The sequence below is a fragment of the Pristis pectinata genome, chromosome 1 (genome assembly GCF_009764475.1).
Source record: "Pristis pectinata isolate sPriPec2 chromosome 1, sPriPec2.1.pri, whole genome shotgun sequence".
NCBI classification, from domain to species: domain Eukaryota; kingdom Metazoa; phylum Chordata; class Chondrichthyes; order Rhinopristiformes; family Pristidae; genus Pristis; species Pristis pectinata.
In genome coordinates this window covers 137,986,632-138,004,673 of record NC_067405.1, presented here as the reverse complement: position 1 = coordinate 138,004,673, position 18,042 = coordinate 137,986,632, and the positions used below count along the sequence as shown (strand labels likewise).

General features: G+C 44.0%; 1 protein-coding gene across 1 annotated transcript in view; it reads left to right on the top strand.

The window, feature by feature from the left end:
* Positions 1-18,042, top strand: part of vsx2 (visual system homeobox 2) — a 52,059-nt gene that overhangs the window by 16,850 nt on the left and 17,167 nt on the right. Inside the window, exons 2-3 of the mRNA XM_052010537.1 lie at positions 9,995-10,079; positions 12,134-12,257. Coding sequence (XP_051866497.1) covers positions 9,995-10,079; positions 12,134-12,257 — 209 coding nt within the window. The remainder of the gene's footprint in view (positions 1-9,994; positions 10,080-12,133; positions 12,258-18,042) is intronic.

The window sequence follows — 18,042 nt, the reverse complement described above, 5'->3', positions numbered from 1 at the left end:
CAGGTATTTGTATGTGGACGACCACGGTTCGGATGCTTTTCGGGGTGAGGAAGTCACTACCGAGTAAACACTGAAGTGTCGTTTGGGTTCCATCGTGGAACATTTGGATTTCGTATGTACTCTCTCTATGTTTTTCTACATCTACATCTTATCTTCAGACAACGGTGGTTGTTGAAGAAGCCCTTGCTCATGTTTCACCTTATGGCTTGCGGAACTGAACTTTAAGAACCATTCAGGAACTGGGAGTTTTGGACTTTGTCACACACACACACGAAGAGTTTAGTTTTGGGGTTAACGTTTGAGGTTTAACATTTTTGAATTCTAACATACTAACATTTTTACTTTTATTTTACGTATTATCAATAGTAGTGATTAATAAAATAGTTTTTAACACTAAATCATGCTCAGTGTGTTTCTTTTGTTGCTGGTTCGTGACAGTGTATTGAAATTGTATCTTTTAAAAATAATTCTCTCTACTGGTCCGACAAAAAGATTACAGGTTGAGGTTTATTCCTGTGTTTAAAAAACTTTCCATTTCAAATCTAAAAGCAAATTTATTGAGAACTTAAAATTAAGTAATATTAGAAAATGATGGAAACGATGATATGAAAATGATGTGGTAAGAACAAGCTAATTTTTAAAGAACCATCTTATGATGGCAGGAAGCCACTCAGCTCATCATAGCAATACTGGCTCTGGACACACAGAGACACAGAGACACAGACAGAGACAGACAGATCTGCACAGATCTACATGTGAACATAGATACACACAGACCCAGACACACACACACACACACACACACACACACACACACACACACACACACACACACACACACACACACACACACACACACACAGCCTCTGATCTGCCCACTGTTCAAGAACAGGTCAAGCACGGTTCAGGACTTTGTTGAGACCGACTCATCCGCTCCAGGTTGTGTCCATCAATGGAAAGGTCTCTAACTTGATGGACTGGAGAAGAACTTGTTTGGTTGGATCTGAGCCTGTCTATAAAAGCCTCACTGAATGAAATAGGGAATGGTGGAAGTGACAGCTCAGACAGAGACTGCTCCCCTCTGCCATGCCAGTAGGGAGGTGAAGAGTTCCATAGGTTGGATATTAACAATGCATTAGGTGAACACTCAAAGCAAGGCTCTCTGTAGGTGGTTTGCCTAATCAGCATTAGGGTGCTTTGCAAAAGCACCTTGGTACTGAACGCTGTCAGCTGATTGAACAAAGTGTGCCATTTTATCTGTTATTGTCTAATGTTTCCTCTGTTTGGTTTTATATGGAGCTTAAAGCAGTCCTTGGCTTCAGCTCATCTCAATCAATAGAAATTCACTGGTAGTACAGGGACTTGAGTTAATCATAGTTCATGCCAGGTGCTTAAGTACTTGTGCACAGCTCATTCTTCACCCTCTACCCCAGCCTGAGTTATAACTGAATGCTCATTGCTGAAAATGCATGTTCTAAACTGGTGCACTAAATATAATGGAGCCATTAATCGTGAAGGGAAACATAGACAGACAACTGGATGGGGGAGGAATGTGGAGGAGGGACCAAAACTATTGAGCAGGATACAAATTGTTTGCTTGTGATTCTGTGGCAAGGGAATGCATTAACCGGTGAAAGAGAATCAAACTGTTTGTCTTTTTCAATCAAATATTTTAAAGTGAGCTACTTGAGGAGAGTTAGCCCTTCTTAGCTTTTCCTATCAGATATATAATGTGATCATTTAAACTCTTTCCAAGATGTGACTGAACTGGTCTTTTGAAGCTGGTGATGACTTCAGCAATAACATTTGAGGTGGAGCAGTATCCCCAGAGAGAGGATGTCCTGAAGGTAATGAAATCACTGCACAAATATCAATCAGATGAAAATTCCTTTCCTTTCATTTCGAAGCTTCTGGTCTGTTCACAGTGCATTTCCTCACACTGCACACTGCAGTCTGGAATCTAATTGAGGGATTCAGAACTTTGAATAGAATACTAGGTACCTGAGAGTGAGTTACACACTGGAATAAAATTGTCCAGAGTTTTTGTTGGAATAATAGGTATCGGGGAGTGAGTTTGTCAAAAATCTAATCAAGCAATTCACGTAATATGTGTCTGTTAACTCTTTGCTAAATCCTAATTTGGACTATGGCCCTTATCCCATTGCAGGATACCTGCATTGCTATTACATAGGTTATGAAGTACATGCAGAGAATTTAAGCAATTGGTTATCTGAAGTTCCCTAATGCAAATGGCGATCACTAGCCTTGTTTTCAGCAAAGTTGTTGAGTTTTCAAGTTATGTTGTCTCGAATAAACATGGAAAGAAAAGATTTGCATTTATATTGTGCCTTGCACATTCCCTTTTGGGGTAGTTCAAAGCGTTTCACAGCCAGTGAGATTCTCTGTGAGTGGAAGCATCGTTCCTGCATTGGGCTAGGCTCTTGGACAAATGACTTTCATGTTCTTTGGATACAGACAGAATGAGAATAACATTTTGCTGCCAGTTGTGCTGTCTGTTGGATTTTATTTCTTAGGTATGCTTTACATAAATGACAGGGGCTGGTGAGAGGCGCAAGATGTTGTGGAGTTTGGCAGCAATGTTCATTTGTGCGTGTGTGTTGGGGTAATAACTGTAATAAAACATTTATTTTATAAACTGATTCTAATCATCATTAACCATCTGTCACATAGGAATGGTTTATGTTGTATTTGACCTGTACCTTCACTCTGTTTACTATCTTTGTTCCATATTCCTCAATAACCTTATTTAACCATAAACCTTGAAAATATCGTTTGCAGCAGCTTTAAGGGAATAATTCTGATTTCCCACTTTGCTTCATCCCATTACGGCCTAACCCTAATTTTAAGCTGATGTAGCCTCAACTCTGGAAGAGCAATTGAATCGCTAAGGCATACTAGCTCTGAAGCTATTGCTGGTAAATGGGATCAGTGTATCAGGTACTTGATGGTTAGCATGGACATGATGGGCCAAAGGGCCTGTTTCTGTACATATAACTATGAGTCTATGACTCAATGACCCTGTGCTGCCTCCCTCTGAGAGGAAAAGGTTCTACCGCATTGATCCTGCTGGGGAGCAGCGATGCACGGGTTGGTAATAACTTGGTTTAAAGGGCTGTCTCCACCTCACTCTCAGCAGAGACTCAGCTTGGTTCATTTCATGTGAATGGGTTGCAGGGATTCTGGAGGGGATGTGACAGAGCCTGGGGTCTCGACCTGTGCCTGACTGGACGTGGGCAAGTCTGTCAGGTTCTGGTGGGAGCAGGTGTACACTCTGACAGTACATTTGGGTACTGCCCCGGTTCAGTGATATCTCCAGGTCAAGATGGTTTGTTTAGTTTTAATAGCAGGCCTTGTGCTGGTAAATGGGATTAGTATAGAGGGCTACCAGTTACTTGGCATGGCCTGTTGCTGTGTTATATGGCTGTCTATGGAGGCAGAAACATTAACAACATTTAAGAGGCATCTGGACAGGTACTTGAATGAACAGGGCATGGAGGGATATGGAATTAATCCAGGCTAGTGGGATATGTACAGATAGACCTGATAGGCTGAAGGGCCTGTTTCTATGTTGTACAACTCTATGACTCTCCAATACCACGTTTCGTCTGTTCTCAGTCTGTATTTGGTGTTTCACCCTTAAACCGGTCACTAGTGTGTTTGAAATTGTTACATTTATGGTGATTTTGTGCACGGAAAGGGTTAGGGTGAGAACAAACTTGGGCTTGCATTGGGTTTTAATTTTATTCAATAAGTGGCTTTGAATACATTGAAAAATGCTGTGATGACATTACTGTGCTTCGTATCCTGGCCCATGAACCAGAAGTTTATATATCAGATAAGATCTTTATTAGTCATATTTACATTGAAACACACAGTGAAATGCATCTTCTGCGTAGGGTGTGCTGGGGGCAGACCCCATGTGTCGCCACGCTTCCGGCACCAACATAGCATGTCCACAACTTCCTAACCCGTATGTCTTTGGAACGTGGGAGGAAACCGGAGCACCCGGAGGAAACCCATGCAGTCACAGGGAGAACGTACAAACTCCTTACAGACAGTAGCCAGAATCGCTAACCGCTACACCACATGTCTAAGAAGCATATAGACAGCAACATTTAAGAAGCATTTAGACAGACACATGAACAGGCAGGGAATAGAGGGATATGGACCTTGTGCAGGCAGATGGGAGTAGTTTAGATTGGCATGGTTGGTGCAGACACTGTGGGCCAGAGTGCCAGTTCTATGTTCCAGGTTCTATGTTTCAGGTTCTATGTTCTATATTGTATTGATCTGGTTAAATACTGCAAGAAGAGTTACCTGAACAAATTTGTCACTGGGCCACATTAGGACATTGGAGAACAGATGAGCAAAAGCTTGGTCAAAGAACTAAGTATTTAGATACATCTTAAAGGAGACGGGTAATTTGTGGTGGCTGGAGGCACCTGTCTGAGGTGAAGCAATGACTGAGTTAACGTATCAGTTCAGTAATCCTTCCTTAGAACTTAACCCTTGGTTCTGATGGAAGGTCATTGGCCTGTAAGGTTGGCTCTGTTTCTCTCCCCACAGATGCTGCCTGACTTGCTGATCATCTCCAGCACTTTGTGTGTGTGTGTGTGTGTGTGTGTGTGTGTGTGTGTGTGTGTGTGTGTGTGTGTGTGTTTTTACAGGTTTCCAGCATCTTTGCTTTTGAATAACAATTGGGAATGTGCGGGCAGCCAGAACCAGAGGAGAGTGGAAATCCCAGGGGTACTGAAAACAGCTTCTTCCCCACTGCTGTTGGACTTCTGAACCAATCACCACGTCACATCGCCTTCCCGGTGGTGCTGTCACATTCTCCAACCCTTAACTTTACCTCTTACCTTATTGTCACTTTAGCATTGCTTTTGCACTACCTCAGTTTGCACTACTGTACTTTGTACCATTCTGTTGTTTAGTGCTCGTCGCTGTATTTGTTGTTGTACTTATTATCACCACATACACTGTTTACTCTGTGAGCTTCATGTGAACAAGGAATCTTATTGTGCCCTGGTGTATATGACAATAAACTAATCTGAATCTGATCGCAAAGGGATTTAGAAGAAAAAGTGAGAATTTTAAAACTGAAATGTCACCAGTGACTGTACAACACCGGTTGGTCTGATTAGGTCAGGAAGATAACTGGGGCCTGGACTCTCCACACATGCAGCACAATTCTGGAGCCCAACTGTTTATTAGATGCTGCCAGCAAGAAGATCAATCAACTAGACATTTCCAAATTAGATTAGGTTTTATAAAACTAATTTAGCTGTAATCAACAAGGATAATGTTCAAATCTGCAGAACTCTTAAATTAACATGCCTCCGTGAAATGCACCTTAATGTGTGCAGGACGATTGGATAAATCTTTTCAAGATCTCAGCAAAATCATTAATTATTTGAAGGAATAAAGTACATCCAGCCCTTGGTCACAGTTACTGCCTTTCATCCCAAACCCTTCTTTCTCTTGCCCAACACACTATTAGGTTCAGCCTTGAAACTTCATGTGTATGAACAGCCACTGTTCATACACATAACTATCGTGTGCATAATGGTCTCCATCCTGTCCACAAACCATACCAGTGCACTGGCCACTGTTTTCGTTGTAGATGCTTTGTACGTTGTTGTATTTATTTTCTTGTTATTTTAACGGGTATTTCACTATCACGTTTTACAATGTTGATTGCACCCATTTTGTACCCGTTACATGTCTCCAACCTTTGCTGGATCCTTGATTTTTATTCCTTGTTGCTATTATTTCTTCACTGCCACCATGATGAACCTCACCGTCACCCCATCCCCTCCACCGTTCTGTTAAAGTCCTTCTTACAGCCCTGCTCATCCTTTCTGGGCAGGACCTGGCTCTGTCCTGCCCAGTGTTGGTGCCTGCATCCTGTGAAATGTTACTCGGCCGTTTCACCACACGGTTACTTTCCTGATCTCTCTGCTTTTATGTGAACCAAATGGTAATAAGCAGATTCCCACTATTTTTTTGATTTATTTTGCTTTTCATTTTAAAGTTGTTCCAGGATAGGGCTAAAGGGGATGAATAATATCTGGGAAGTACATAAATTACACAAAAAATATTACTACTTAAGCATCTACATTTCTCCTTTATGAAGGCCTGGGGTATATTTATTCAACACGGTTCTACAGATGTAAGATGGAAATTACAATCAAGTTGTGTTTGGGTTATTTTGTTTTAATTTGAGGGCCCTTTGAATAAATTCACCGCCTAAACCTCTCCACTTGTCCACCTGCCTTCCTTCTTTAAGGCACCCGCTATTCAGCCAAGTCCTCGGTCACCTGCTCTAATATCTCATCACATGCATTGGGGTGAAGTTACTTTGTTTGAAGTCACTGCTGTAGGACCCTGGATGTCTTTGTTACATTAACGGTGCTATATAAATGAGAATTCCTGTGGTTGTGTGGTTTACTGATTATTTTTTTGGTGGTGAGGGCAGGCTATTGATGTGTTCAGTCGGGTAGTAATTAAAATAATTCTACAAAATTGGGGACATCGTCATTGTCTATTGGCACAGTTGGATTTGTGGGATTGATGGCACAGTTAATGGCCTTGATCATGCTTGGTCTACTTGTGTGGGTTTCACAGTATATGAATGTGATTTGATGGTGTAATACTGATCTTAATGTACGTGGATCCCATTAGAGGTTTGCTTACACTTTTCGGATGCTTGGGTGATCTTGGTGCATTTTTGTTGTTTTGCAGTTTTGAAGTAACAATCTTTGATTTACTTACGTATTATGACAAAAGGAGGCCACTTGGCCCATTGGATCCTTGCCAGCTCCCAGCTGAGCAATCCCATGAGGACCATCTCCTCTTTTCTTTCTCCATTGTCCTACAAGTTACTCTCTTACACATTCCTATCAACTCCCTATTAGTTCTATCGTCACTGTCCCATTGGGGCTGTCACTGTCCTATACTGGGGGCAATTTACACCAGCCAAGTAAGCTACCAACACATGTCTAGGACGAGGCAGAAAATCACAGGACCCTGCAGAAACTCAGCGGCTGGCAGGAGAAAGTGCAAGCTCCACATAGACAGCACCTGGGGATCGAACCCAGATCCCCAGAGCTGTGAGGCAGTAACACTAACTGTTGTAACACTGTGCTGCCCAATCAGTTTGGTACTTATTGAAAATGGCTGGAAGAACTTTGCCACATATGTTAAAATAATTTTCTGATACATTTGATTGGCTTGTGTAATACATGGATCCATGTGATGGTGGTAGTTGTAGAATCCCGGAATCATAGACTGAGACAGCACAGAAATAGATCATTCAGAAAGTTATGAGCAAACTCTTTGAAGTACCAATGCAGTTAGTCTCCTTCCCCTGGGAGGCTTGCAAATATTTCCCTTCAATGGAGATATGGGGCTATGTTGCATGTTTTATGTATGGACTTCTGGTGGATAATTTAATGCGTTCTTTTAGTTCAGATTGGTGGGCCCTCTAAAATTTGCTCTTTCATTGCATTTTGGCTGTTTTTGGTGGATTTACCAATGCATTGCCGTGTTTTGTGGTTGGATCTGTCACAAGTTCTGGACAGATTTGATATTGTATGAGGGTAGGGCTGCTGTTAAATTTTGGCAGGGGTTGGGAGGTGTATAAAGATGCATTTGTGCAGATCTAAAGCACTGAATGAGATTGATACATTTTATTTATCTTGATGGTTTCGGTGTCTGAAGTTCCGTCTGCTTGTGGACATATTTTGAATGAGCTTGCGTGTATATTTGGACAGTTTATCTGTAGAGTTGAATGTACTTGTGGTTCACCATTTGTTACATGCATGTCACATTTTGGAATCAGTCTCTGTTAAAACCTTACTAAGAAAGTTACACTGTTGGAATCGATAGGAACCACCCATTCCAAATAATTAAAATGCCTGAAGAGATGGTGGAGGAAGGTACTCTTACAATACTGAAGAAGCATTTGGGCAAGCTCTAGAATCCCTGATGCAGGTAAATTGGATTAGTATAGATGGTCGGCATAGACATGTTGGGCTGAAAGGCCTGTACAACTCTATGGCTCTTTGAATACATAAAATGTATTATTGATAACATTGAACTGGTTCAAATGTTAAAATCTTTGCTGTGAATGATTTCTGACTAAAGCTCATCTGATACCCTTGAGCCAAGGTTATGCAATCTAGATATAGGGACATCACGTTTTGAAATGATACTAATGAGGTGCTATATTTCATTTTCAATTTATAATTAATATTGCAATAAACAAACAGGTTACTTTAAGAAATTTAAAAAGTGCCCCCAAATGATCAAAAGCTCAAAGACTATTAAAGGGTTTGATACATTCCAGGAAAACTCTTGCAAATATTTACACACTTCTGGTGAGCATCTGTGAATAAAGACAAAACTTAACCACAGTACCACACAGCTAGTGGTTTGCTTGCTTGTGCTGACGGACACCTGGCGACGTAGTGCAAATATTGACATGCAATTTGGGGACTTCTTGCAGTGTTTACACACTCCCAAGGGCCCAGTGCAGACAGTGACACGCATTTTGGGGACCTCCTGCAGTGTTTACACACTCCCAGCGACCCATAACAATATTGACACACCCCCTGATGATCTCATGCGGTGTTTACACTCATTCAGGGAACGAGCGCAAACGAGCCCTAATTTCAAATCCAAGGTTACCATATTCAGTGGAAAAACAGCGTTATCTTTGCGAAGACCGTTTTGTTTCATAAAACTACAGAAATAAACAACGTAGCAAATATAACATGCCCTGAAATGTGTATAGGTCACAGATCTCCAGTGTAAAAACATCTGCTGTAGTACTTAACCTGTCAATTTGAAGTGAGCGAACGCAAAATGTTTCTTTTTCCACAGAGTTAAAACGAAGTAATAGTTTTACATTATTTTTGTTTTAAAATAAGCCTTCATTTTCACTGTCCTCGGTGTTTTTTGTTGGCCGTATCACAATCACTATCTACTAAGAGCGCTGGGGAAAATATAAACTGCTCTGGTCAGCGTGAACAGAAACATTTGTGCGTTCTCTCAAACCACTGCCACGATGGAAAAACGGGAGATCAGCGAACAATGCCCTCCTGCTGACATTGGTTTATAAAACATTGTTGGGGAAATTACGCCAATGATTTCGTTGTTCTTAATAAAAAATAAACACTTTTCATTGAACCTGGTTTCAAAGAGAGGGCAGACCTCGGCAGATAGTCGGAGGAATTTGAGCTAGAAATTTACTGATTAAAGTTAGATGGATTTACAGGAAATATGAAAAGGGATACTTTACAGTTTAAAGTTAACCATAAGGACAACGAAATCTAGATAATGAGCAGGGCGGGAGTAACGTGAACGCGATGTAATTTACCTGTGTTGTGCGAATGTTTTTAGGAGGAACCTAGGTTGGGTGAACTCCTGTGTGTCAGGCAACAACAAAGAAACGGGGAGCTGGAGGAACTCAGCGAGCCAGGAGCAACTCTGTGGAGGCAGAGGTTCGCGGCCGGGTCCAGGATTGATGCAGGTTTTCGACCAGACCTTGCTGCTGCCTCCACAGATGCTGCCTGACCCGCTGAGTTCCTCCGGCAGTTTGCTTTTCGCTCCGTGAAATCGATTCCGTTGTCATACCGGAATGTACGCCGTAAGTAACTACGGGATGACTTTATTGACTGGCAGAGAGACCCATGAAACGGCGCGGGGCAGATTCCCGTTTAAAGGTTGGGTGTTTGATAAAACGAATGAGCAATTCCGGCGCTGTCCCGAAATTCTTCTTTCCAAACACGGCGCAAAGTTGCGACTGGAGGAACCTGCTCAATCAATGGGATAACTCCCGACGCACTACCCGCCGGATCACCGCAGTGTCTCCAACCCTCTCCGACATCCCTCGGTCCGAGCCCCGTCCTGTCGCACGGTCGGAGTCAACTCTTGGAAATAAGTATTGTAACACTTTGTTTAAATTCAGATTCCGAAGACATTTCATCCAGCGACCGGAAAATTTCCAAATCCAATCTGAGCCAAACGAAGAAACGAAAGAAAAGGCGCCACAGGTAAGATCAGGTTGTGCCTGGACGTGTACCTGACCGCACTCACCTGTCCCTCGGGCAAAGCGTCACCCGTGTCCCCCTCTCCGCCCTCTGCCCGTCTCTCCGCACCGTACCCGGCTGCCCGTCTCTCTGCACCGTACCCGGCTGCCCGTCTCTCCGCACCGTACCCGGCTGCCCGTCTCTCTGCACCGTACCCGGCTGCCCGTCTCTCTGCACCGTACCTGGTTCCCCGTCTCTCTGCACCGTACCCGGCTCTCCACCTCTCTGCGGCGTGTCACAGTGCCGACATTCCCGATCCATCCGGCACTCCCTGTCCATCTGACATTCTGTCCATCCAGCATTTCCTGTCCACCAGGAATTCCCTGTCCGTCCGACATTCCCTGTCTGCCTGACATTCCCTCTCTGTGCTGTATTAGCAGGACAGGTAGATGGATAGGAAAGGTGTAGTGGGACAGGGTTCAAATGCGGGGAAATGCGACCAGCTGAGGTGGGAATCTTGGTCGGCATAGATCAGTTGGGCTGAAGGACCTGTTTCCGTGCTCTATTCCTAGTCCCTGCTCTATTCCCTGTGCGTGCTCTGTTCCCAGTCCCTGCTGTATTCCCTGTGCGTGCTCTATTCCCAGTCCCTGCTCTATTCCCTGTCCGTGCTCTACTCCCTGTGCGTGCTCTATTCCCAGTCCCTGCTCTATTCCCAGTCCCTGCTCTATTCCCTGTCCCTGCTCTATTCCCTGTGCGTGCTGTTCCCTGTCCCTGCTGTATTCCCTGTGCGTGCTCTATTCCCAGTCCCTGCTCTATTCCCTGTCCCTGCTCTATTCCCTGTGCGTGCTGTTCCCTGTCCCTGCTGTATTCCCTGTGCGTGCTCTATTCCCTGTCCCTGCTGTATTCCCAGTCCCTGCTCTATTCCCAGTCCCTGCTCTATTCCCTGTCCGTGCTCTATTCCCTGTGCGTGCTCTATTCCCAGTCCCTGCTGTATTCCCTGTGCGTGCTCTATTCCCAGTCCCTGCTCTATTCCCTGTGCGTGCTCTATTCCCAGGCCCTGCTGTATTCCCAGTCCCTGCTGTATTCCCTCTCCGTTCTCTATTCCCCTGACTGCTGGCTCCTGACTCCTATCCGTGCTGAATTCCGTCCCTGCTGTATTCTTTATCCGTACTGTATTCCAGCTGTATTCTTCACCCGTGCCGTCTTCCAATGGTATTCCTCGTCCGTGCTGTTTTCCAGCTGTATTCCCTATCTCTCCTGTATTCTAACATTTGGGCTGGATTCCCTGGCTGCAGTCCCATCATGCAAACCAGCCTCCCCTCCGTCCACATTTCCTGCTGCCTCGGGAAAGCAGCCAGTGTATTCGACCCCTCCCACCCCGGACCTTCTCCTTTCTCCCCTCTCCCGTCGGGCAGAAGATACAAAAGGCTCAGGGCACGAACCACCAGGCTCGAGGACAGCTTCTATCCCGCTGTTATCAGACTCTTGAACGGACCTCTCCTTTGCTTAAAGATGAACTCTTGATCTCCCAATCTACCTCGTCGTGGCCCTTGCACTTTGTTTGTCTGCCTGCACTGCACTTTCTCTGTAACTGCAACATTATATTCTGCAATCTGTTTTCTTTTTACTACCTCAATGTATGGAATAATCTGTCTGGCTGGCAGGCAAAACAAAAGCTTCCCACTATGTCTCAGTACATGTGACAATAATAAACCAAATTCAATTCCAATTCCAGTTCCAATGTATTCCTATCTGATGTATTTCTTAAACACTCCTTATCTGTGCTCTCCTATCTGTGAAAGATTTGGCTTGCTGCCCCATTTGTCATTATATTTTGGTGTATGGGTGTTTACATGAGTCAGAGTTGCCTTCTACCTTAGTTAACACAAGCAGCTTCAGTGGGTGAAATGGGAGAGCTTCAGGCACTGAGGCTGCACATTAAACAAACCATCGGCATTGTAGAAGCAACACCCACCAAGAAGTTATCTCCTTCATATCAGCAAGGTGCTGCTGAGAATTCATTGTTAGTTACGTCAGCCTAATCGACTGCTCGTTTTCTTTTCTTTTCCAACTCGAAGGACTATTTTCACCTCTTACCAGTTGGAGGAATTGGAAAAGGCATTTAACGAAGCTCACTATCCAGATGTGTACGCACGGGAAATGCTGGCCATGAAAACAGAACTTCCAGAGGACAGGATTCAGGTAAGTCCAGGGAGAGTGAGAGAGACGGACAGAGCAGCATGACACAGACTGGTGGAAAGACACTGCGGGAGCGACATTGAGACAAAATGAGAGCCAGAGAGACAGACTGAGAGGCCCAGATAACTACAGACAAGAGGGGTACTGTGGGAGGGAGAGGACACAGACGGAGAGGAGAGACACTGACAGAAAGATAGAGGAAGTATATTTTTATGGAGAGGGGCTGCTGCTGATGGAGACTAAGCAAAAAAGATATACAGAGATACAGAGACAAATCCAATGAAAGAGACAGAGACACTAATGAGGGAGTGAATATGAATCACATGCAGAACAATAACTAAATAATTAATGATGGGATTTAATTTTCATATGAAGTCTCCCGGGTGCAATAACTTGTCGTAACACTCGCCCCAAGATGATTTTCTGAAACATTTCATGTAATTTACAAGGTTTCCTTTCAATGTGTCCGTGTGGGAGCTGCACAATTCACTTTTTCCATTTTTCTAACACGCAGAGGATTGTGAAGTTTCAGTCGGAACCAATAGACAGAGCTCTCTGTCAATTATACCAGGAGGGAAATATACTTTCTGTTGGATTTCAATACAGTAATAGACCCTTTCTATCAAATATTCGAAGGGCAAGACCGTAACCTATTCCAATAAGAAAATGTCCATTTCATTACCTGGGCTTAACGACAAATGCACTGTTATAAGTGAGGGGAAAGTTGAAGGGGAAGTGTTGCTAAAACACGGTTTTGAGAGCTGCAGGTGATGGTAAAACAGGAAATAATCAGGTGCATGCTTGCATGTACATGGGTAGAGATAGTTACATACAGGAGGATAGAGGGAGGAAGGCATCGTAAGTAGATAAGCACATGGGAATATGGACATGGCTTCTGGCACAGATATCGGATGACATGTTCATAGAAGAGTACAGCACAGGAACAGGCCCTTCAGCCCATGCTGTCTGTGCCGACCATGATGTCAAATTAAACTGATCTCTTCTGCCTGGACATGATCCATATCCCTCCATTCCCTACATATTCATGTGCCTGTCTAAATGCCTTGTGAATGCCACTATTGTTAGCTGCCTCCACCACCACCACCGGCAGCCTGATCCAGGCACTCACCACTCTCTGTGTAAAAAAAACTTGCCTCACACACATCCCTTAAACTTGCCCCCTCTCACTTTAAATGCATGCCCCTCTGGTATTCAACATTTCTACCCTGGGAAAAAGACTCTGGCTGTCTTCCCTATCCATGCCTCATAATTTTATAAACTTCCATCACGTTTCCCCTTCCGCCTCCAATGCTGCAGAGAAAAAAAATCCAAGTTTGTCCAACCTCTCCTTGTAGCTAATACCCTCTAATCCAGGCAGCATCCTGGTGTACAACTGCTGAACCTTCTCCAAAGCCTCCACATCCTTCCTGGACAGATTAATAAAATAGATATATATGCAAAAAAATATTATTTTTGTCATGCCTTTCATGCTCTCAGAATGTGCGAGGCACTGCATAGTCAATGAAATAATTTTGAAGAGTAGCACACTTGTAATATAGGGGAATCCCGTGTGCAAACAGAAGAGAGATGTTTGGGTTTTACTGAATCAAACTAAAAGCATTATGTTCCCAGGACTATTAGCCAAATGTTGGGATACACAGTAAGGAATTTCCAGGGTGATTGTACTTGGCTCTGATGGAAACACATTCAGAATATTGTGGTCAGTTTAAGTCTAGTGCTGTTGGGGTGAATATTTGAAAGATTCAAGTAGCTGATCTCAGAACTTGAGGAACTGAGGAAACATTGACCATCCTGGACCCTTCCTCCTTTGGTAGAAAGAGTGAGAGGGGATGAGGTAGAAGTGTTTAACATTATGAAAGATTTGAACAAATTGAATCCAATTAAGGACAACATTTAGGCACAAGTATTTCAAAGTTAAGCGCAATGGGGGTGGGGGAAGAAGGGGGCAGGGAAGAGAGTTACTTGTCTAAAAGGCAGGCATGTATGTGGAAAAATTACCAGCTTGGGTGGCAGAGCAAGGAACCTTAATGGGTTTCATAAAAGAACTGAGATGGTTCTCGTCATGGCCGTCAGGAGTGTACCAAGAGAATATTGGTGTATGGTTATGGGCCAAACACAGGCAAATGGGACCAGCTTGGTTAGACATCTTGGTTAGCATGGACATGTTGGGCTGAAGGGCCTGTTTCTCTTCTGTGTAACTCTTTGAACTATGACTCTAAACAGAGGAGATCATCAGGTGAGGTGTCAAATTGAAGTCCCAACAGCCATCTCAGGTGGATGAAAAGTATCTTGCGGTGGTCTTTCCCAGGAAAGCAAGCGTGTAGCTGATCAATGTTTATTCCTCAACCAACTGCATGAATAATAGCAGTATATCTGGCCACTATTTGTATGCTGTTTGTGGGAGCTTGCTGTGTGCAGATGGCTTGCTGCATTTCTGCATCATGCCAGTAATTTACTAGCAGTAAGTGCTTTTGGACAACCTTTCCCTGCGAGGTTACACTGATTCCAGCTTGAACTTGGCCCTTTCAATTCAGGCAAGCAAGTGACTACTGAGGCATTGAAAAGCAGGAATACAATATAACAATAACTTACACCGGACCTGTAAAGGAACGCAAGATCTCAGGGCATTTCACAGGAATGTTATCAAACAACAAAGAGGCATTGGGGCAGACGTTCAGAGGTGGGCTTTACGGAGGACATGGAGAGTTTAAGGACGGCATTCCGGAGCTCAGGGAGCGTCGGAGGCTGAGGGGTGACCTGATCGAAGTATATAAGATTATGAAGGGCGTAGATTAGGTAGAGAGTCAAAATCTTTTTCCTGTAGTAGGGGTGTCAAAAACAAAAGGGTGTAGGTTTAAGGTGGGAAGAAAGTGTTTTAAAGGGGACCTGAGGGGTAAAGTTTTTTACACAGAGAGTGGTTGATATCTGGAACTTGCTTCCAGAGGAGGTGGGATCAGATACAATCACTGCATTTAAGAGGCATTTAGACAGGCATTAGTATTGGTTTATTATTGTCACTTGTACCGAGGAACAGTGAAAAACTTGTTTTGCATACCGATCGTACAGGTCAATTCATTACACAGTGCAGTTACATTGGGTTAGTACAGAGTGCATTGATGTAGTACAGGTAAAAACAATAACAGTACAGAGTAAAGTGTCACAGCTACAGAGAAAGTGAAGCGCAATAAGGTGCAAGGTCACAACAAGGTAGATCATGAGGTCATAATCCATCTCATCGTACAAGGGAACTGTTCAATAGTCTTATCACAGTGGGGTAGAAGCTGTCCTTAAGCCTGGTGGTATGTGCCCTCAGGATCCTGTATCTGGTCCTAATGTGAGCAAATGGGATTAGTGTAGATGGACTAGAAGGTTGGCATGGACGTGGTGGGCCAAAGGGCCTGTTTCTGTGTTGTACAACCATATGACCCTATGATATCACTGCCAACAGTGGAATAATTAAATCTGGGAAAGCTCCAGATCCCATCGGGGCCTACGAGATGGTAGGGAGGGGGGAGACTGTGGGAGGATTTGAATTACAAAGTTGAGGTGTTGCTTAACCAGGAGCCATTGTGGGTTGTTGTGAGGTAGGGGTGATGGTGGACAGGACATGTGTGAGCTAGGAGACTGGCAGCAGAGTTTCATATGATCTAAGTCCACAGACGATGCAAAGCACCAGAAAGGGTCATAAAGTGGAACTTGAATGTGTGGGGACAGGGTAGGATCAAGGTGGCCTGCTCGACAGAGAAAGAAGAGCCAGAGAGATAGAGGATTGTCAAAGGTACATGAGTGAATAAAGGTTGGACTATATTGACTGTGATTAAATAATCAGTCACACCAAAATCCCACAAACTGTGATCACTGTTTTACCCTAGTCTGTCACATAATTCTTTAAAAGCTGACACATGGTAGGGTATTGGCAACCTGTTCAACCCCAAGGGCATTTTCTGTTCCCCCCCTCCCCTGTTAAAGGAGGGCGTTCCTTGAGCAAGGCTCCCTGGCTGACTCTCAGGAATAGGATGTTTACTTCCCGCTGTCTAAGCCTGGGAGTGCTGAAATCAATGATATTTATCCTCTGCTCTTGGCCAAGCTAAGGGATTGCACCTGACTTTTGCTGTGTGTGTGACTGAATATTACAGCAGGCGTCTTATTTACTCAAACCTACTGAACCATTAGGGGAGTCAGGTTGCCATCAGGCTTATTAGCCATTAATTGACTGTTCATAAGGGCACTGATTCTTATCTGCACCAATGTGGACTGACCTTCTGCACAGCTCTTTGCTGCATTCTTGTGGACGATTAAAAAATTTTTAAAAACATATAACTTTAGTTGTGAAAAATAGTTCGTGATAGTCTCTGTGTCTTAATATTCCTCCTCCAGCCTTTGCTGCGCTGAGGGACATGTGTGCTGGGGATTGGGACACTTTGCTTCATCTGAACAGGGAAAAGAACAATGAGTTCTTGGTTTGTCCCTTCCAGTTTGTGGTGAATCACCAGTCTGGACCCTTGCTCTCACCACTCCGCACATTTCTCCCTGCCACCTTAGTCTCACAGTTCCCTGAGATGAAGCAAAAGCAGACCGATTTAGGGAGAGTGTGACTGATTGGGAGTGCCCAGTGTAGTTGTTCCAAGGGCAGCGCTGTTACTTCTGAGGTAGGAGGTTGCAGGTTTAAGGCCAATACAGAGACTTGAGCATAAAACCTGCTCTGCCTTACCAATAGAGTACTGAGGGAGTGCCACACTGTCAGAGGTGTGGCAGTACCCTTCTTCCCTTTCCCAAGGACTATTTACAGCCAAGTTCTGGTAGAGAGTTGATTGACCAAGACTCCAGCAAGTTGCTTCCACCCCTATTACCCTCAGCTCAACTGCAGGGTCATCGTCAGAGACAAATCATTGGTTTGAGGCCCCGTCTCCTCTCACAGGTGGGCATTGTAGATCATACCACAGTATTTCCTAGCCAGCCTCATCTAACCACACCGAAATCAGGTGATCTGTTATTGCGCTGGTGGGAGTTTGCTGTATGAAAGTTGGTTGCCAAGGTTGCTGCAATTCAATTGTGACTAGATTCCCGAAGTGATCCTTTGGCTGTAACATGCTTTGCGATGTTGTGAAAGTGATGTAAAAGGCACTATGTAAATGCAAGTCTTTCTTTTTTATTAATGTCATTCATCTATAATAAAGCAATAATCAATCCTACTGAGAACCTCAAACAGCTGCCTTTGCAAAGATTGCAGTTATTTATTTGGTGATTTATTCCAGATGTTGATGCTCTGTGGTTAAGTATTTCCAGGAATCGGTTGTTGTATTTAATGTAAGGATGCCATACTCTCAATCTCCTAAAGTGGGAGCCTTGCCCACTCCTTAGAGAGGAAAAGGAAGAACCACATCATGTTGTAGCCTTGTGAGGAAGGGATCTTTGTTGGAGTGGCCCTTTGTTAAAGCAAGGCTCCACAACCTGGGCCCCCAATATTGGCATAGGATATAATGACGGAAATGAGTGTTCCAGAGCTGGCGGTTGGCCCCAATGGGAGGCACGGATGACAACATTTCATCCCAAGCATTATCAGCTTTCACTGGTTGTTCTCCCTTTGTGTACGGTGAGGCTACATATTCCCAGAGCTTTACTTGTGCCCATTCCATGGGATGCTAATGGATTGACAGTTAACCTAGGGTGACCAGGATGACCAGGATGACTCTGCCTTTCCAGTTCTCAAGGACTCTCCACAGCATCATTGCTGAGCTGAATAACCTACCATGTAGGAACACAGAGA